Source organism: Myxocyprinus asiaticus, chromosome 2, assembly GCF_019703515.2.
Source record: "Myxocyprinus asiaticus isolate MX2 ecotype Aquarium Trade chromosome 2, UBuf_Myxa_2, whole genome shotgun sequence".
NCBI lineage: Eukaryota > Metazoa > Chordata > Actinopteri > Cypriniformes > Catostomidae > Myxocyprinus > Myxocyprinus asiaticus.
The window spans coordinates 6,893,793-6,916,546 of record NC_059345.1 but is presented as its reverse complement, the minus strand read 5'-3'; the positions used below and the strand labels follow the sequence as shown (position 1 = coordinate 6,916,546).

The following is a 22,754-nucleotide window of genomic DNA, read 5'->3' as shown; positions in this document are numbered from 1 at the left end:
CAGTCAGTTAGTTTGTGCGATCATGTGAGGTAGGTTGTCATTACTAGCGTTTTGCATGAGATAAACTATGACATAATAATGACACAATCCAAAGGGTTGCTTATAATCATGTGTATTTTTCTCAATGAGGCCATTCTCCTGAGATGACTAAAGAAGCAACCAATCACTGTAATGACAGCCTGTCAAAGCCGTGCCTTTGCGAGTATGTGTGCTCAAACAGTTTGTTAGTTTAAGTTTCGAGTCAGTCCAGTGGCTCCGATTTGATAAAAAAACTGTCTTTGACAGATTTGCTTGAACAAGGTACATATGTCCACATATATCACAGAGTGAATGATGGGAAGTGTTGCTTTATGCAGATGTGCAAATAATCATCTGTTACTTTCTTTACACTTGGTTTCTGCTATTTGTTGACAGATACTTGTTAAACACTGCTTATATTTGTTTAGTTTCACAACACACTTGTATAGGTTTAAACAGGGGCGTAGCAGCAATTATAACTATGGGGGATATGCCTTCCTACATTAAGATATGTCTAATTTCATACATCCCCCAGTTTTTGGGAGATAATCGTATTTCAAGAGATTGAAAATTCCCTGAAAATGCAAATTCTCTGCCGGGTTTAAAGGGCTATAAAACTGAACAGCCCTATAAGCCTGAAAACAGCATGAACCGAGCAAACAACTAAACCGGCACTGAGAACCTTACTGGACCTGTTTTATTTATTAATTTATTTATATATTATTATTATTATTATTATTATTATTATTTGTTTTCATGGGCAATTTAAGTGATTCATTCTAATGTATTGCCACAACAATTTTGCCTGTTTGTTCTTTGATAAAAGTGCAGAAATCTGCTATGGCTGCCAAGTTTCATGCTTTAATTGTTCAAAGAATTGGAAACATTTGGATTCATATGTCAGGAATGAGTTCACATCCTGAGCGTATTGCCAAGTATTCCATGTGGTAACACTGAATGTTTGAATATAGATGGTAACCAGTTTATCTCCACAAGACATGGAATGCGGCGTGTTGTGTGCTCGGATATGCAAATTCATAAATGATAAGCGCTAGTTGATGTTTAACTAAAATAAAAGTTAATGTTAACTAAATGGGTTAGTTAAGATAGAAAAATTAAGCTTGCTACAAGTTGCTAGTAACACTTTCCATTAAGGTTCTATGTATTAACATTAGGTAATGCTTTAGATTTACGTTATTATGTGAGAAGAGACAACAGATTCATAACTAATTAAAGCTGCAAGCAGCAATGCGGATTCCTCCTCAAAACTGCAAATTATGTAAAAATTGACACGTTAGAGACATGTGCTTCACACATGTACACAACATTTCATTAATTTGTTATTAAACATTGCAAGAGTCTTCATATGAGCTGGTGATTGAATCAAAGTATCGGTTTTATGACTAGCGGATTTGTAAAGCATTATTTTAGCGTTAGCGATAAATAATAGTAAACTGTAATTCTGTCATCTTTTGACATATCAAGGTGAAACTGTGCACTGTACTTCAGAGTGATGTCATCTTGAAGCCTGTTAGATTGGAAAAAACATTAGTCAATATGGCATTTGATTTTTTGGACATATGGATATTGAGACAGTGTGGACATTTACATAAATGCGCACCTTTCAGACATTTTGTATTGTATTCATTTTAGCTAAATATCAAATTGAAAGACATATATCCTACACATACATACCGAGTTTCAAGTCAATTGGAGCTATGGTTCAGGAGTAGATTTTTGTAGTTTTGGACAAATTTGTATTGTACAGGAAAATCCATCATGGTTGACTTTATGGGTTCTAGAGGCTTTTTTGTTCTTCATGAGAAATGAGGCATATATACCAGGTTTCAGAAATGTTGGACTTACGGGGTGGAAATGGCATCACTTTGAAAATGGACAAATTTGGGCGTGGCCTGTAGCGCCACCTATAGGCTCATGTGTGTCATTTTTGGTGTGGTAGTTACTTGTGGCCTGTAGTATCAATGTGCCAAATATCAAAACTTTTTACCAAGGAGATCTTGAGTTATTGGGCAATTTAGAGCAACAGGAATAATAATAATAAAAAGAAGAAGAATACTAACACAAGCAATAGGTTTCCTCCTACCGGAGGAATCCTAATAATAATTATTGTTGTTATTATTATTATTATTATATAATTTATTTTACTTTTTATTTAGTTAAATTCAATACATTTATTTATTAATAAATCATAATAATTAGTCATAACTAATGTATATGTATACAACTTTTAAATGTAAAAAATATCTTAGTGTATGTAGAAATTAACATTAACCAAGTATTGTTCAGTGTTAGTTTAAATTAATTATTGTGTTAACTACTGTTAACACATACAACCTTTATTTGAAAGTGTTCCCAGATTTTAACAAAGTAAGTTGTAGTAAGAGGACAAAAAGCTGTAGTTTTAGTATTTCTGCTAGTATCGGTAGTATTGATCACATGCTGAAGTGGGCTAGTTGGCTGGGTTACAGATTTACAGGATGTCCTGCCTGTTCCTCAGTTAGGTGTGGCCATTAGATTGAAAGTCTGCCGTAAATACAGCCATTCTGGAGCCAGACACAACACCACAAATGCTCTCATTAGCCCATTAATGGCAGCCTTTCTCACTTTTTCATAGTGCCAATTACAGAGATGTTGTCAATGGGTTTTATATGCTTTGGAGGCTATTGCAGAGCATTACACTTGTAAGCCAAATAGAGGCAGGGTGCATGATGTTGCTGAAGTTGCATGCTGTTCAGAGTGCTGTGGATTTAGTAAACTTTTGAGGTTATGTTATTTCACAAGAGGTACTTAGACATTTATAGATAGATACTGTTCTTTGTACTGGAAGTTGAACGAGAAATGTATATTATCTGCTTCGTTCTGCGTGTTTTATAGTTTGTCTTTTAATATGCAAACAGGAGAGAGATTCCACTGATTATATGAATCCCTGCTGGGATTATATCCTTTATTGTTCCATTTACTTTCCCAGCAATCCAAGGAAATAGTTGGGAGCAAAAAAGCAACAAAATGTTAAGAATGTCTTTCATTTTATTAAACCGCAAAGACCATGAATCCACAGCCCGGCGAAAGGAAGTCTCCTCTACTTGAACATGAAACACTTTGCAGGCCTGTTGTTTTTGTTGTTCTGGCCATAGTCCAAAAAATGGAAGAAGAGTTATAGCAGGTTGTATAAAAGGACAAAACAAGGACACTGTACATTTGCCTATGAATGATACGAACACATCTTGTGTTATTAAAAACAGTTCTAAAACTGATAGTGAAAATCAAAGGAGGATCAAAATGAAACTTCTAAAATAGTTGTTTTTGGATTAAAGGCACGCAGCATTTATTTTCTGAATCTTTGTTGACAATATATATTGTTTTTTGAGTTTTGGATATGTTTTGTATTTCCTGTAGGAGGAGTATCGCACAGAAGGCATTGCCTGGCATAACATTGATTACATCGATAACACCGGCTGCATCAGCCTCATCAGCAAGAAGCACACAGCATTGCTCCACCTACTGGACGAAGAGTGCAAGTACGTCTGCACTCTAATATACTGCACTTCCTTTGAAATACTTCCCTAAACATACTAGAGAAAATTCCTGAGAAGCGGGTCAGGATTGGGTGAAGTTCTAATAAGTCCATACGTGTCCAAGAAGATCCAAGTTTACCACAAAAATAATATATTTTAGTGAGTTCTATTTGCAATATGAGTGAAAAAACTACCAACCAGACGAAACACGTCCATACTAATACGTTTTCAGCTGAAAACGTATGTTTTCTGTTTCCTAACGTCATTGTTTTCCGAAGTACGCGGTACTAGAAAGAAAAAATGTAATTTCATTCAGTGCCTTACATTGAAGTTGCTCTGAAAACATACCTTATGCAATTAGATCTTATGCAATTTTGCTAATCTGTAAAATGTATTCATGCAGTAAAGTAGAAGAGGCTGTGCTATATACAGTAGTTACAGCAAAACAATGTGCATTATATTCACAATATCACAGCTTTTAGTGTCTTATTGCATTTATAAAACAGTTACTACATAATAAAAATATTGAAGGCACTCAATATTTCATTTATATGTTTAATGAGTTTGTTAAGGGACAAGATGGTGGCTGCATCAGAATATGCATACGTCTCTACTGTATAGTATGCCAAAAACAGTATGGAATGGAGTAGAGTTTCCGAACACTCAGTATTCATAAAACAATAGGCGAGAAATACTTGGATGACCTACTACAGCTGGCGAGATTCTGAAGTGCGCATCCACTGGACACTGTACTATCCCATAATCCCACAGGAGCTAAGGAGACATCATATTCAAAACGCTGAATTTAAAGAAAATGGACAACATCTGGAGTTGGGCGGCACTTTTATGGAAGTATATTCATGACAAATGTCTTTGAACAAACAATGTTACTAAATTGCGCTGATTGAAAAATAAACCCATTGCATTAACAGTACTTGCATATTTTGGGAATGGTTTGTATATTTAAGCTGTGAATATTTCAATTAAAACATTTCACAAATTTTATTGTAAATATTCACCTTCCAAAGCTCAGTTTCAAAATATGCAGTTCTTTATTTCGACTTTTGTATTCGACGGGTAATATTTGGCCCATTATATTTTGCTATGCAAATTCGCCTCCTAAAATGTTTTGTTTTTTTGGAACTGAACTTTGGAAGGCGAAAATGTATTATTGAATTTTAAATGATGAAATTGTGCAAAATGTTTTCATTTGAAATTTTCACAGATTAAATATACAACCATATAAAATTGCATCCCCCAAAATTGCAAGCACTCTTTATTGTTTAATTAGTTCCGTTCATCATGCTTTTTTTTTTTTCCAAAGACATTTGTCATTAATATACTTCCATACACTTTTCAACTGGAAGTGCTGTATATCAAGTACATTGTTCCTTGTGGTTACATTGTGCTTGTTTAACAAAACCAAGTAAATTATTTTCGTGGTGGTTGTTACTACGTCATATATTCAGGTCACAGATCCAGATGAATAAGCCCGGGAATGTATTCATACTACTCATACTACACATCCGAGAAGTACATTCTTCATCAATTGCAGTACATACTATGACAGTATGTGATTTCAGATGCATCAGTCATCCCTGACATGTAAACCAAGCTTAATTATTGACCGCTATGGGTGCTGGACAGTGAAATGAATATTTGGGTAAATGTGGGTAAATGGTTGTTTTACTTGATAACTGTTACTACTATTTTGTGTATTTTAGCAAGGCTTTAACACTATATTGACCAATCAGGATTCAGGACTGGAACTAGCCATTGTAAAATTTGTTTGAAGGATTTTTAGATATTTTTGCTCTTAAACAAGGCATAAATACTGACTAAGAATATATAAAGCTCTGGAAAAAATTAAGGGACCACTGCAAAATTATCAGTTTCTCTGGATTTACTATTTATAGGTATGTGTTTGAGTAAAGTGAACATTTTTGTTTTATTCTATAAAGTACTGATAAGATTTCTCCCAAATTCCAAATGAAAATATTGTCATTTAGAGCATTTATTTGCAGAAAATGACAACTGGTCAAAATAATAAGATGCCGTGTTTTCAGACCTCGAATAATGCAAAGTAAACAAGTTCATATTCATTTTTAAACAACACAATACTAATGTTTTAACTTAGAGGAAGTTAGAGGAGTTCAGAAATCAATAGTTGATGGAATAACACTGATTTCCAATCACAGCTTTCATGCGTCTTGGCATGCTCTCTACCAGTCTTTCACATTGCTGTTGGATGACTTTATGCCACTCTTGGTTCAGAGCAGAAGGAAGCAAGTTTTCTTCCAGATCATCACTGATCCTCCACCTGGTCGTCTAATGGTTAGACGAAGACCTGGAGAGAGGCCTTCAAGGCACAGTGTCTCGCACCCACTGTGAAATTTGGTGGAGGATCGGTGATGATTCGGGGGTGCTTCAATAAAGCTGGAATCGGGCAGATTCATCTTTGTGAAGGACGCATGAATCAAGCCACGTACAAGGTTATCATTCCTTCTGCTCTGACAATGTTCTCCAACTCTGAGGATTGGTTTTTCCAGCAGGACAATGCTCCATGCCACACAGCCAGGTCAATCCAGGTGTGGATGGAGGACCACCGGATCAAGACCCTGTGATGGCCAGCCCAATCTCCAGACATGAACCCCATTGAAAACCTCTGGAATGTGATCAAGAGGAAGATGGATGTGAAAGAATGGTAGAGAGCATGGCAAGACGCATGAAAGCTGTGATTGGAAACAGTGTTATTCCATCAAATATTGATTTCTGAACTCTTCCCAAGTTAAAACATTAGTATTGTGTTGTTTAAAAATGAATATGAACTTGTTTACTTTGCATTATTCAAGGTCTAAAAACACAGCATCTTTTTGTGTTATTTTGACCAGTTGTCATTTTCTGCAAATAAATGCTCTAAATGACAATATTTTCATTTGGTATTTGGGAGAAATGTTGTCAGTAGTTTATGGAATAAAACAAAAATGTTAATTTTATTCAAACACATACCTATAAATAGTAAATCCAGAGAAATTGATAATTTTGCAATGGTCTCTTAAATTTTTCCAGACCTGTATATATAGATATAGTTCTTAGATATAAAACAGGACTAAGTATTAGTTAATGCACTGTGAACTAACAATGAACCATAGTATTTTTATTAACTGATATTAACAAAGATTAATAAATGCTGTAAAAAAATATATTCTGAATTGTTTGTTCATGATACCTAATGCATTAACTAATGTGTTAACAAATAGAACCTTATTTTAAAGTGTTACCGGTTTATCACATATTACATCTCTCTAAACTCAAACACGCTCCCTACATGACCACCTTCAATGTCTGCCTGGAGTAAGAGACCTAATAAGACTGCATTGTTATGTAAGACTGTGTGTAAGAAGTTTATTCTTATACTTTCAACCAGAATTGTGCCCTCTCTGTTCCAGCTGCACCCTAAGTATGCAAATAATTATATAATATGTGTTATTTACTCTCTGATCCTACACCTTTGAGCAGTGAAATAAGCAAAAAAATGTCATGTGATGTCTGCTCTAATGCCCACCATTCATTTTTCATCACAGCTTTCCACAGGCCACCAATCAGACCCTGTTAGACAAGTTCAAACGACAGCATGAGGGAAACGGCTATATTGAGTTTCCTGCAGTCATGGAGCCTGCCTTCATCATCAAACACTATGCAGGGAAGGTCAAATATGGAGTGAAGGTCAGTGCTATATATGCATGCATACAGTCATGCATGCCTTAGCAAGCATCACTGTTAGAGAAATGATTTGGACATTGCAAATGTGTGTCATCACTCATACATTTGGATTTAGATGAGTTGATTATTTTTAAAAGATAGTCAGGTTGGGGGCCTGGGTAGCTCAGCGAGTATTGACACTGACTACCACCCCTGGAATTGCGAGTTCGAATCCAGGGCGTGCTGAGTGACTCCAGCCAGGTCTTCTAAGCAACAAAATTGGCCCGGTTGCTAGGGAGGGTAGAGTCACATGAGGTAACCTCCTCATGATCGCTATAATGTGGTTCTCGCTCTTGGTGGGGCGCGTGGTGAGTTGTGCGTGGATGCCGCGGGGAATAGCGTGAAGCCTCCACATGCGCTATGTCTCCACGGTAACGCGTTTAAAAAGCCACGTGATAAGATGTGCGGATTGACAGTCTCAGACGCGGAGGCAACTGAGATTCGTCCTCCGCCACCCGGATTGAGGCGAGTCACTACGCCACCACGAGAACTTCCAAATTGGGGAGAAAAAACAAAACAAAACAGTCAGGTTTCCATCTAAGTTTCAAATGTATGTGAAAAAATCCAAACATTGCAAAAACTATTGGAGAATTAAGGTGCGTTTCCATTCCGTGTGTTCAAGAGAACAAAATCCGCACTTTGGGAAAAACACTGTGGCTCTTTTATTAAATGTAATAAAAGCTTGCAATTTAGCGTGTGTAGACAAAACGCTCAGATGAACTTCATGTTTGCTAGCAATCGGTTTGGGACTGAAAGCATGTTAGACAGTTCTGGGAGGTAATAGGAGCCAATCATAATGATGTCAGACTTGGGATTTCAGAATCGGTTTGTTTGTTAGTCTTTTTATGAGTGAATTATTCAGTCAGTCACATGACTTAAGGCAAAGTGACATGATGTAGGAATTAATTAGGCAAATATGTTTCCATCATACCTTAGGCGCATGTCTTCGAATAAAAAAAGTCACCACTTCAAGGGGGATATTTTTTTTTAAGACATTTTGGAAATTTTTTGAGTGTGTTTACATGCACAATCTTATACCGATTATGCTGAAATAAGCTGAAAACGTGTGATTTTTTTTGTAGAAACAAATGTTAATTCTATTCACACATAACACGGATGCATTAAATAAATTGTGCGTGTCCTCTCTGGTTAATATACACTTACTGACTGATGCCTGCAGTCTTAAAGAGACAGTACCAATTTAACACGTGTTCTACATATCAAAGTAAATACTTGAAAATAGTATGAATTATGCATGTAAACAAAAAACGTGTAGCAATATATAATATATATATATATATATATATATATATATATATATATATATATATATATATATATATATATATATATATATATATATGCAGCATAATATATGCAATATCAAGACATTTATTGATTGAATATTTTTCAAGAGCTAAAATGTGAACAATATGATGAAAAACTAATGAAAATATAATTTGTAAAATTATTATTTTAGAATTGTACCAAGAAGGGTTGCTAAAAGATTCCTTTAATTAACAGCATTAGCTGAGAGAGAATTTCTTTCATACAGTATATAAGCAAAATGGACATTGTTACAGATATATGCCCATATGAATCAATATTGAATCGAATCAGATTGAGAGCTTGTGAATCAGAATCGAATCGAATCTGGTAATCTATATCAATATCCAGCGCTAGTTACAATGCAAAAAATCTTTTTGGTCCTGAATGTAGGCTTCGTTTTCTTTATGCAAAATATAATTTCATATATATATATGTATTTGGATTGATTTGGATTCAATTATTAAATGGACATTTTCATTCATTTTCCGCTTTGACGTTAAAAGGAGAGAAAAACCTGATGATTTTAAATCTGATGTAAACACTGTTTTCTTGCATTGTCAGATTTTATTGAATAAAGCAGTTTAGTTTACAGCATATTTGGCGTTCATGTAAACACACTGTGTTTCTCCACCCAGCATTTGTTCTGCGATTTCCCAAAATTTGCATATAAATACATTAATGGAAACCCAGTTATTGTGGGCTGGATTAGTTAAACAAATTTTTAGCATTGCCCTTTTTCTCAATATTTGGTGTTTTTCTAAACTTAGAGTTTGGCAGACATCAGTGTATGATCCTCTTATTTACAGTATAAATGCTTTCTTCTTGCATTACATAATGGAGCTTTACAGGCTTAACGTCCTCCACACTGATGTTTCATTAGCTTCATTGAGTACATGTTCAATAGCGTGTTGGCTGATCAATAGTGTGTTGGCTGATCAATAGTGTGTTGGCTGATGAAATGGAGATAATAATGACACAGTTATTTGACTGTCTGTATGATCTTCTGTTCCAGGACTTCAGGGAGAAGAACACAGATCACATGCGACCGGACATTGTCGCACTCCTCAAGAGCAGTAAGAACGCCTTCATCTGTGGCCTGATCGGTATCGACCCGGTGGCAACCTTCCGCTGGGCTGTGCTCAGGGCATATTTCAGAGCCATGGTGGCCTTCAGGGACGCTGGCAAGAGATATGTTGAGAAACGAAGCGGTAAGTTTAATGAAACCATTACTCGTGCTAACTCAGCTCGCAAGATTTGTATTGCTGATTTTTCAGACAATGCATGGCACACTGTCTATATAAATATATGATTTGGAAAAAGTGCTAAACAGAGTTGCAGGACTAGGGCTGCAAGGCTGTAAACGTTTTGATTATTTTAAATTTTATTTTTATTACTTTGATTAAAAGTGCCATTAGTAATATTCTTGTTTATGTTGTGCTGTCAGCTAGCGGCGTAGATGCAGCATTACACAAGATCATACGTTTTCTGTTACCAATGCCATTGTAGAGTTATTACAGGGATTTATTGAGATAAAGCGAGTAATATTCGGCAGGTTTCTTGCTGTTTAAAAGTTCATCTTTAAAGGAATAATTTGATTGTAATATACAGTATGTGTACATATGCTTTCTGCTACAACTTGCTCTGTGGTCTATTCCATATTTAAATGCATTTTTACATGTAGTGGCAAGAAAAAGTATGTGAACCCTTTGGAATTACCTGCATTTATGTATAATGCAACAAACACAAAAATACAATAATGAACAAACACAATCTGTTTTAACGAATAACACACAAATTATTGTATTGTTCTTGTACATATTGAATACATCATTCAAACATTCAAAGTGTAGATTGGAAAAAGTATGTGAACCCCTAGGCTAATGACGTCAACAAAAGCTAATTAGTCAGTAGTAGGCAAACCTGGCATCCAGTTAATGAAACAAGATTGGAGGTGTGGGTTAAAGCTACTTTGAATTTTTGAGTTAGCTATTCATAAGAAGCATCTGCTGAAAACATTAAACAAGCGTGATGTCCATGGGAGGACACCCCGAAGGAAGCCGCTGCTTTACAACAAAAACATTGCTTTGCGCTTGAAGTTTGCCAAAGGCAACCTTGACACTCTACAACGCTACTGGGAAAATGTTTTGTGGACTGATGAAACTAACGTTGAATTGTTTGGGAAGAATATGCAGCACTGGATATGGTGTAAAAAGGGCACTGCATACCAACATGAAAACATCATCCCAGCAGTGAAGTACTGTGGAGGGAGCATCATGACTTGGGGCTGCTTTGCTGCACTGGGGCCTGGACCGCTTGCCATCATTGAGGGGAAAAATGAATTCCCAAGTTTATCAAGATATCCTACAGGATGATTTCAGGGTGGCTGTGCGCCATCTGAAGCTCAGTGGAAGTTGGGCGATGTAGCAGGACAATGACCCTAAACATCGAAGTAAATCCACTAAAGAATGACTTCAAAAAAAGAAAATCCACCTTTTGGAGTGGCCCAGTCAGTACCAAAGACCTTAACCCAATAGAGATGCCATGGGATGACCTCAAGAGAGCCGTTCACACCAGACATGCTAAGAATATGGCTAAGCTGAAGCAGTTCTGTAAGGAAAAATGGTCCAGAATTTCTTCTGAACGATGTGCAGGTCTAATCCACAGCTAGCAGCAAAGCTTGGTTGAGGATATTGCTGCCGAAGGAGGATCAACCAGTTATTAAATCCAAGGGTTCACTTACTTTTTCCACAACACTGTGAATGTTTAAAGGGATTTGTTTAATCAAGACATAAAAGATTATAATTGTTTGTGTTGTTAGCTTAAGCACATAGTAGCATATAGTAAGAATATAATTTGATGAAGATGAGATCACATTTTATGACCAATTAATGCAGAAAACCAGCTAATTCACATGCTTTTTCTTTCCACTGTGTATTATACATATATACACACACACACACACACACACACGCAGTATATATTACTACTGTAAAGTGACATCACTGAAATAGATTTTCTTTGAGAGATTCACAGTGCACAAACCCAACAAATCGATAGTTCTATTCAAATTGATTTTAATTCATTTTATTGATTAATTATTGCAGCCCTACACAGAAATCCTTTTTTCTTTAAATGCAATACATTCCTTTTTTAAAAGACTACTCCAAAACATTCAGTGCACCTTATTTAGATGTGGAATGGCGACTTTTTCTCATGGCTAACGGTGTCATTCCTTTTCAGTGTATCATTCAGGCTCACATACAGCTGCATAGGACTGTCAAATTAAAATTCGAAATTAGAATAGTCCTCGAATTTAAGAAAATAAATTAAAATTTGAATGCTGAAACTGTGCATTCGTATTTTGGATGTGTGCCAAGCACTGACGATAACTTCAGATCGATCGCATTATTGCGCTACAAAAGGCTAGACACAACGCAACAAATACAGTTTAACAGAAAGCAGGTGTCTCAAGATGTTTTTTAAAGTTATTTTTAATTAGACACATCTAAAAAACAGTGCTCCTGCACGAGACGTTGAATAAACAAAAACAAAGCGAAACAAAGATGTTCGTCTAGAGCGCGTTTACAAAGAAAAATAAATGGATGGTTGCAAAAGCATTCAGTGTGAACAGCCCCTCCAGTTGGTGGAGGTCTTTGGCTGTTTCGTCTTGCTCTCTTTATAAGCATTTCTCAGATTAAGCACTGAATTTTTTAAACGCTTTGTCAGGAAAGATGTTCAACTTGGAAATGTGTGTCTCGAGATCCTTGCGTTCGGTTCCAGTCTGTTGTGTTTCATCAGATTGAACAGCCCCTGGCCTGTGCTCATAGTCTGAGCCGCTTCACCACCGAGTTCAGCCGAATACCACTGCTATCTGTGAATATTGCTACCCTACATACAACTGTACTGGATAAAAAAACAATGTGGTATTTCGCTGTTATTATGAAGCTTGAGTCTGGGGTATTACACTGTGGCATCAGTTTAAGTGTAACACCATGTGAACTGTCTATTGAAGTGTTTAGCCCCCTCATTTTACTTTTGACTTAACATTTGAGAATATGGACCAAATAAAATGTTCTATTTATTTATTTTATGCACATTAGTTGAAAATGAAATGCTCTTTTTTTTTTTTTTTTTTTTTATAGCAAGGAATGTTCTTTGCAATAATATAGCACGGTGCTGAATGGTTTATGTATTTATTGCACCCTCTTGTGGACTAAGGAAAAAACGTCAATTTAAAAATCAGCTGACTTTAAAATTTGAATTTTGAAAATATTTAAAGTAAAAATTCAAATTTATTTTCTCTGCCTAATTGACAGCCCTACAGCTGCATAACTTAGTCTTTACTATTGTGTGAAATAATTTATACTGAATTAGACAGCTGGACTCTGTAAGTCGAGGCTGGTTGCCATCCACTGTTGTTGTAATTAAAAAGCACCTTGGACTTAGTTAACTTTGTCAGCCCAGCTCCTCCTGCTTCAATACTCTTGCCCTGCTCTTCTGCTTTTCAGTATCTATATGCCTTTCTTTCTTAAATAAAAAAATGTTAGATTTTTTTTTTCTCTGCCTCATTACTTTAGGTAGATCTTAGTGCTTTGATGCTTCAGCAGTCTAAATTAAATGTATATGTGACGCAGATTTTTTTTATTTATTTTTTTACGGTAGTGTGAACGTCAAAAGTAATTTTCAATCTATTTGGGCTATTTTCATATGTGGAAATAAATCAGATATGCATTTACATTTTTTCCAAATTGACTTCAGCATGAACAGTCAGGTTGGTATTCATGCCATTTTTTAAAGTACATTTAATTAGTCATATTTGTACGATTTGATATACCTTTAACATGAATAATAAAATGTATGATTTTAACGACATGAACTACATTGGCTTGTGATGTGTTCATAGCCATTGTGTATGCTTCATGAAAGTGCGTTGCGTTTACAATAGGACATATTGTGTAATAATTAAAACTCTATTACTCATTCAGTTAGTACTTGAAATGACATTAAACAGATTAAATGAAATTATCCTGAAAGTCATAATTCAGATATTTGGCCAGAATAAGCTGCAATGTGGACAAGACTTTATGTAGACAGTCCAACATCTGACTCTACTCTTGTAGACTTCACATCTTATTTCTCGCTATGTAATCTGTCTTTTCTCTCTCTTCTCTCTCTCTTGTGTGTGTGGTTTGTTTTTGGCTTCTGAAGGGCATGATGCTGCTGCTCCAGTTGTGAAAACTGTGGATAGCTTTAGTTTTCTGCATCACCCTGTGCATCAGAGAAGCTTAGAGATCCTGCAGAGGTGCAAAGAGGAGAAATACAGTAAGCTGCTTTTCCTTCATCTCTTCTCCTCATTTCATGCACCCTGGGCAGAGACAAGAGGGCCTCAGTCACTTAGCCCATTCAGTTGTACCACTATGGCAATATAAATTCATAATGCTGTGGCAATATGTATACAGTATATTAGGGCATGCACGAGTACTGATTTTTTACTAGTTGATAAATTCCAAGTATATTTGCATAAACACTTGCTCCAGGGTCAGATATAATTTTTTATAAAGGGATAATTTCTGACCCCTGGAAATGATTTTCAGGGGCATTTTTTACCTTTATTACCTTTATTAATGTATATGTATTTAACAGAATCAGTGATTGGATTCAGAGTTCAAGCTAGCAGACTTCCCCTCATGTCTCTGTGCCCATCCGTCTTGCACCTGTCTTGCTTTCCTTGCATGATGTCAGGGTGGGTGTCTGTCCCTCACTAACAGCCCTTTCTGTGGGTTCAGTCCAGCATGTATGCCTCTCAGGCAGCCCACCGCTCTCCCCTCACTGGAGCCCCTGTTCTGAACGCTCTCACCCCAGCACGACAACTCCAGCTGAGGGAATGCGCTCATTTCTCTTTCCTTCTGAGGACAGCGGGCTCATGATAGGTCTGCTTGATGGAGGTAGTTCAGATCATAGACTATACACACAAAACACAATTAAAAAGCAACAGAACCTCTTTAAGATTACAGTTTGTTTGCAAACAAAAGCAGTCTGAGAATCGTATCAGTAGCTTATCTTTATCAAAATATGAATCCTTCCTGTTGGGAACAACTCCATCATAATTCATTGTTGTGTTACAGCTGGGCGATATATCTGAAAAATCATACTGGTAACACTTACAATATGTAAATTAACATTTGTTAACATGAACTAACAATGAACAATTCTTTTACGACATTTATTATATTGGAATTTAAATTGAAAAGTTGTTTGTTAACATTTAGTTAATGCATTATGAACCTAAACAATGACCAGTTTTATTTTTATAATATACAGTATGTTAATTAGCATGTATCAAGATGAATAAATGCTGTTCAAATGTTGTTCATTGTTAATGATACCCAATTTATTTACTAATTGTAACAATTACAACCTTACTGTAAAATGTTACCATTAAATCTAAATATTTTTCTGGCTTTTGATGCTTTTCGATATATTTATGCCAAAATGTACATATTTGTAAAGGGTGATTTATTTAAAAAAAAAAAAAATAAATAAATAAAAAATATATATATATATATATATATATATATATATATATATATATATATATATATATATATTTTTTTTTTTTTTTTTTTTTTTTTTTCTTCATTTTGACCAATCAGCCTTTGCTGCCAAGAAGATTCAAAATGTTTCATCAAAGAACTAAAACACACTTTTATGTTGCTTATTTTTAATCGCCAATATAATGTAAATATTCAATATATTGCCTAGTTTTAGTTGTGGTACTATACGAGTCTAAAGATAATTTTCTATGTGGACATACTGTATGTACCCAATCACTGTGCACTGTATATGTCACACTTAAATGATTCACAAAAGCATGTTTCAAGTAATTCACATCTAATCGAATGGGCAAACATTTCATTCCTTTAAACAACAGTAAAATAATCAACATTCTGTCAATGTGTTTTCATGAAAGCCATGATACCCTCTCATACTGAGAGCTCCAAACTTTCACTCATTCATATTTCTGATGTGTCTCGGAGCTGTCTGGTTGTACAGGCTTTGTGATGTGTTTCAGGTGTGAACAGAAAGAGTCCTTGCATGCCACTCTCCGACCTGCAGGGCAGCAACGCACTTTATCAACGGTAAGACTGTCTATACTGTTTTATAGATCCTCACAGTGGCCCCAAAGAGTATTTAAATGCTTAGAGAATTTTTTTCATCTTTAAAAGGCGATTTATTCTCCGTTGAACCTACGCCATGGCCTCTTAGCGGTAGCCTACACAGTGGTTTGCATTTATAGCTCGCCTTTGATGTGTCTGCGTCATTCTGCGAGAATGCAGCATTTATTTATTTCATGAATAAATAAAAGCTATATAATTTGTGGACTCAAAAGTATTTATTAAATTGTCATAGTAAATGAAGTTCAAACATTTGTGAACATGTTGAGATTTAGGAAAATATAATTTATTGCACATGTTGCCGCCATGCAGACGGAAAATAAACCAGGCATATACTGTATGCTATCTCTTGAGTCAGTTAAATAATAATAAATCAGTATTTTGGCATACTTTCATGCCTCACGTTGACAAAACAATCGTCAAATTAATTAACTACTTGCTTGACCAACATAAAATGGGTTTCATTTTAAAGCTGATAAAGCTGGGCTTTACAGTGCATATAACCAGCTCTTAACAAATGCTTTTTGCATTCCCTGGCATATTAGAAGTGTTCCTTTTTCATACCTTATAAAAGATGATTATTGACTGAACACCATACTGTCAAACATACGGTCAAAGCAAGTAAGCATATTGTTTCACTCACAGACCAATTATATATCGAGTAAAAGCTGTGAAAGCACAGAGTTCGTAAGTTGTAAACAGTTGTGGCTTTTGTTTTTCGCTTGTAACTTCATGAAATATAACAGAATATAAAAGCATTAGATGTGTTAGGGTTACCCTGAGTACCGATTAAAACGAGCCCAAACGCAATGTGATATGATGCATAGATCTTAAATTCATCACAAATTTTTTTTAAAGCTACCTCAGATATCTTATAATCGTCCTGGGGGAACGTCTCTCTGGTTACAAAGCGGACCAATCACAGCTGTTGTGGTCTGCGTAGACGCAACCCCTAGTTACATTTTTGGAGAGGTGCGTATCAGGCTTTGCTGTTGGTTCGATGCAGAAGTAGGAATCCGCCTTCACTCACCATCATAAAAGTGTTCCAAAAGTAGTCCATGTGACTTGTACACTATATTCCAACCCAAATCTACCTTGTTATCCACTAAAAATGCCTTGCCGTGTTCATGAGAGAAGTAGTGGTGTCCGATTTGATTATTTATTTATTTTTTTTTTAAGTGAATCGGTTGATCTGGTTTACAAAAAGTCTGAATGATCCGTTCACAAATTGGACAGACCAGTTTCAACTCACTGGCTCGATGATCATTATCTGTAGACATGTTTTACCAACATTTGACAACCAGAAAATGTCGTAATATCTTTTGTCATCCATTTGGTATATTTATTTATTCACAGTATTTGTATTAGTTTTATCATTTAAAACTTCACAAACTTATTTTTTACTTCTTATTTTTAAGTGTGGCTTAAGTGTCCAAATACTTTAAGGGGCCACTGTACCTCGTAAGAGTGTTTCATCATATTTTTCTAGAACAATTGCTTGTAGAGTAAAATAGAAGAGAATCTTTATTGCCACTTAAATGTGAAAATTGCTGCAAATACAGCTGTAAGGCATACTATGCATTAGACAGTGACCATGTTAACATTTACTTAAGAAAACGGTTTATTCCAGGGTTTTGCAGAAAGCGGCGTTCTGAAACGGCATGTAAATATGTACGCCAAATTCCGTTCACCGTTTAAAGTGATTCATTGAAAGGGGTTTAACACACCTATGCTTCTGCTGGAGAATGCAGCTTATGTGGCCATATAAACGCAAAAGCAGCATTCTTATAGGTTTTTGAAGGGTGAACGTGCGTATGCACTCAAGTGCACCGGGGGAATCCCGGAATATGGTGTAAGGGGGAACTCCACTATTGCAGTGCAATGCCACAGCAGGTTGTGATAAAAAGTTAAGCAAACTGCACAACAGCAACTCTGGGACATCTGGAAATTAAGCAATGCAATGGGAAACCAAAATAGTGAAGTTGTCCTAATGTTGGCATGTTGGTTATTTGCACCAGCGTCTTGGGGATATATTGTTGCATTGGAGAAAGCTGCCTACCGATTAAGCTACATGTATACAAGAGTAAAGTGTATGCTGCTTAAACAGTGTATCTAAACGTGAACGCCACTTTCGTGTCTTTAGCAGCTTTCTTGCAATAAATGGCTTTCTGGTGTCCATGTAAACAAGCTCAGTATATACAAGACAAGTTTGCATTACTGTGTGCAATGTACATGTAATACAATACAATATCCTGTATAGAAAGCAATGTGCAATATGCTGTAAAATTCAGTAGGCAAACTAATAAAGATACAGTCAGATACATGAGATGGTTTGAATATTTAGGTTATCATTTGTTTATACATTGAGTATATGGCTGTTTGAAATCCCACTTACAATGTCACATGACACATGTTCTCTCAGTGAGGGAAATTAAGTATGTATGTTGAACCCCTGGTCAGTTCTCACAAGGCTTGTTAAGTTCGCTTTGTGGGTGTAGAGATAAAACCGTGACTATACAGTTACCCACAGACCGGCCCAAGCTCTTCCCGACCTCATACTTTCTTAATGACTGCATGACACTGAGATTAGCCCCTGATATTCAGAACAAGTGGCAATGTTGAGCTCACAACTGCTCTATTGTTGTACTGTAAAGTCCCTCTAATGCGTTTTGCAACCCTACACACTTTTTGGGTTACTTAGTGACCACTAAACATTAGCAAACTGCAGCTGCTTCCTATGTGATGTCATTGTGTAGATATTTGCTCATTAGGAGGACAAGCCCGAGGCTGATGGGTAATCACTCTCAGCAGGGTTCACGTGCACATGCTTCAGTGACCTCCTGTATACAGAATGTTACTACTAAATTACTGTCCGCCACAGCTGGAGGCTTTTCCCTCCCTGTGTGCTGTTTAGCCTCTGGTTTTGGTCTACATATAGGGTTTTGTCAATGGTCAAGAAGAATGGCCGATATAATGCCAGTATATATGAGACGAAGGCTTATGCATATATATACTGTACACTTACCGAGCACTTTATTAGGAGCACCTGTACACCTACTTATTCATGAGATTACCTAATCAGCCATTGCATAAAATCATGCCAATATGGGTCAGGAGCTTCAATTAATGTTCACATCGACCATCAGAATGGGGAATTGTTGGTGCCAGAGGGGCTGGTTTGAGTATTTCTGTAACAGCTGATCTCCTGGGAATTTCACACACAACAGTCTTTAGGATTATTTATTTAATTTTTTTGCTACAGAGAATACCCATATTCATTATTCCTTCGACTGAGAAACCCAAGTTACTCATCCTTTTTTCAGTTTGCTTTTGTTATGTAGAGACAAAGAGGGCTGGTGTTGGTTGTCTTGGCCTGGTATATTTATAGATTAAGAAAGTAGTACAGCCTCTGTGGAAAGCTAATATATTTCCGCAAGTGCCTGTGGCGCATATAGCTTTATGGCTCTGGTATTATTTACAGTCCCTATGCTCAGCATCATCATGCATGCCAGAGGTTAAAATCAATAGAAGTCAGTGGACTGCCTGTTATTATGATAAAATACCTCTGGACTAGAGGAGAAATAGACTCTTACAGACCACCTTACAGATGTTAGGCCTGACTGCACACAATGTTCTCAAGGGTCCATTTCACACCTTTGCTGAACTGTTAGACAAACCTAACACTATAAAACTCAAGTCTTACAGTATGTGTCAAATATTTACAGGCACACAGCCTCTTTTCATCCTGTTTACTTACATCGTACAGTATACAGGTTTTTAGTTCCACAAAACTCTTAATTTTTATTTCACATGGTCTTGAAAGTGGTGTAGTGTGTTTGTGTCTTTTTAATATGTATGTTTATGGTGTCTCTGTCAGGGACGGCTGGAATGGGCGTCCTGGGAGGCAAAACCGTCTGTCCTCAGCTGGATCTTTCAGCGAGGAGGATGGCATCTTCGTCAACTCCACCAGCAGTAAACTCCTGGAGCGAGCTCACGGCATCCTCATGTAAAACTTTCACTGCCTCTCAACCAATTTAAATGAACTGTTTTATACAACTGATCACATTTCTTCATGGAAGCTCATAATAACCTCTATAATTATTATTATGACTATTATTATTTTTTTCAGGAGAAATAAAAACTATAAAATGAAACCAAGTCTTCCAAAGGTACGATTAACATCTCTATTAATTTCTTAAGGAATAGATCACTCAAAACGAAAATTCTGTCATCAGCTACTCACCCACTTGTCACTCGAAAACGTGAGTAATTTCGTTGAACATAAAAAGAGACATTTGGCAAAATGACCTTTCTCACACAAAGCTGTAATATGGCTTTAGAAGTCTACTTTTATGATACTTTGGTGATTTCTTTTTTACCTTTTAGTGCATGACAGCTGCTGTCACTATATAGCTTTGTTTTATGGAAAAAATCAGCCTTGATATTTTACCTAATATTTCCTTTTGTGCTCCATGTAAGAAAGAAAGACATATGGGTTTTGAACGATATGACGGTGAGTCGATGGAGACAAGAGTTTTCGTTTTTGGTGAATTTGTCCTTTAACTGACCTACATAAGCTTGTGATTAACTTTCTTTTTATTTATTTTTTTTTTTAAGCACTTGCTGGATGTGAAGTCACTGAAGTACCTGAGCAACCTGACGTTACACGACCGCATCACAAAATCCCTTCTGCACCTTCACAAGAAAAAGAAACCGCCAAGTATTAGTGCACAGTTCCAGGTCAGATCTCTCTTTCTGTCTTTTTTTATTTTTTATTTTATTTGGCCTTTTTGGCCTTTTATTGATTCAGATGAGTCAGTCTCACAAAACCTGTCAAGAATGTAATATTTCACCATCAAAATCCAAAGAAACAAGTAATAAGACTTATCCTGTCTCAATTATTTGTATTTTATTGTTATTAAAATCAGCATAAATTGCAACAAATACATAATTTGAAATAAAAATTATTAATTATAATTATTTGTTAATTAATACCTTACAACAAATACATAATAATTTATTAATAATATAAATGTATTATTTATTAAAATGTTACTGTTTAAATAATATATTTTTTTCACGTTATGTTGCAGCTTTATGCTAAAATAATTTCAGTTATTTATTTTTTTCGCATTAGTCTATACTCCATACCCCATAATGACGAAGCAAAAACCAGATTTTTGATAATTGCAAATTTATTAAAAAGAAAAAACTGAAATATCACATTAACATAAGTATTCAGACCCTTTGCTATGACATTTGAAATTTAGCTCAGTTGCATCCCATTTCTCTGAATCATCTCTGAAATGTTTCTACACTTTGATTGGAGTCCACCGGTGGCAAATTAAATTGACTGGACATGATTTGGAAAGGCACACACTTGTCTATACAAGGTCTCACAGCTGAAAATGCATATCAGAGCAAAACCCAAGCCATGAGGTCAAAGGAACTGCCTGCAGAGCTCAGAGACAGGATTGTATCGAGGCACAGATCTGGGGAAGGCTACAAAAACATTTCAGCAGCATTGAAGGTTCCCAAGAGCACAGTGGCCTCCAAAATTCTTAAATGGAAGAAGTTTGGAGCAACCAGGACTCTTCCTAGAGCTGGCTGCCCGGCCAAACTGAGCAATCGGGGGAGAAGGGCCTTGGTAAGAGAGGTGACCAAGAACCTGATGGTCACTCTGGTCGAGCTCCAGAGATCATGTGTGACGATGAGAGAAACTTGTAGAAGGACAACCATCACTGCAACACTCCACCGATCTGGGCTTTATGGCAAAGTGGCCAGACGGAAGCCTCTCCTCAGTGCAAGACACATAAAAAAGCACCTAAGGGACTCTCAGACTGTGAGAAACAAGATTCTCTGGTCTGATGAAACAAAGACTGAACTGTTTGGCCTCAATTCCACGCATCATGTCTGGAGGAAACCAGGCACCTCCCATCACCTGCACAATACCATCCCAACGGTGAAGCATGGTGGTGGTAGCATCATGCTGTGGGGGTGTTTTTCAGCGGCGAGGACTGGTCAGGGTTTAAAGAAAGCTGAATGCAGCAAAATACAGAGATATCCTTCATGAAAACCTGATCCAGAGCACTCAGGACCTCAGACTGGGCCGCAGGTTCACTTTCCAACAGGATAATGACCCTAAACACACAGCCAAGGCAGTGCAAGAGTGGCTTAGGGACAACTCTGTAAATGTCCTTGAGTGGCCCAGCCTGAGCCCGGACTTGAACCCAATCAAACATCTCTGGAGAGACCTGAAAATGACGGTCCACTGACAGTCCCCATCCAACCTGACAGAGCTTGAGAGGATCTGCAGAGAAGAATGGCAGAAAATCCCCAAATCCAGGTGTGCAAAGCTTGTTGCATCATACCCAAAAAGACTTGAGGCTGTAATCGCTGCTAAAGGTGCTCAATTAACTGAGTTAAGGGTCTGAATACTTACATCAATGTAATATTTCAGTTTTTTTCTTTTGACTAAATTTGCAAAGTTATCAAAAATCTGTTTTTTGCTTTAGTTTTTGGGTTGTTCATTTATGTGGTGTACAACATTATGTGACTTCTTCCTCTGTGGTGGAAGATTACATGTCCCTGAAGTGTGTTATGGATGGGGACAGAGAGCTGTAAACATAGACTCTGGGGCCTCTGGCAGCTGGCCTGCACAAATGTGTAGATGAGCTCACTTCCCACATTCTGTTCTACATGGCTCTTACTTAGGGAAGGGAGAGTGAATTCCTGACCACCGAAATTGCTGCTTTTCCACATTTTCTCTGACTAGAGAGAAACAGGCATGGCAAAAATGAAAAGACAAAAATCTAAAATTATATTTTGAATTACAGTAATGACGCCAAATTGGACACAATGATTGATTGTTTTTTTATTTTTTTATTTTTATTTTTTATATATATATATTATTATATATATATATATATATATA

General features: G+C 36.4%; 1 protein-coding gene across 1 annotated transcript in view; it reads left to right on the top strand.

Moving 5' to 3' along the window:
- myo9aa (myosin IXAa) overlaps positions 1 to 22,754 on the top strand; it is a 213,752-nt gene that overhangs the window by 145,791 nt on the left and 45,207 nt on the right. Inside the window, exons 12-19 of the mRNA XM_051647761.1 lie at positions 3,436 to 3,557; positions 7,139 to 7,280; positions 9,658 to 9,853; positions 13,854 to 13,967; positions 15,718 to 15,784; positions 19,698 to 19,826; positions 19,950 to 19,989; positions 20,438 to 20,560. Of these exons, the coding sequence (XP_051503721.1) occupies positions 3,436 to 3,557; positions 7,139 to 7,280; positions 9,658 to 9,853; positions 13,854 to 13,967; positions 15,718 to 15,784; positions 19,698 to 19,826; positions 19,950 to 19,989; positions 20,438 to 20,560 (933 nt within the window). The remainder of the gene's footprint in view (positions 1 to 3,435; positions 3,558 to 7,138; positions 7,281 to 9,657; positions 9,854 to 13,853; positions 13,968 to 15,717; positions 15,785 to 19,697; positions 19,827 to 19,949; positions 19,990 to 20,437; positions 20,561 to 22,754) is intronic.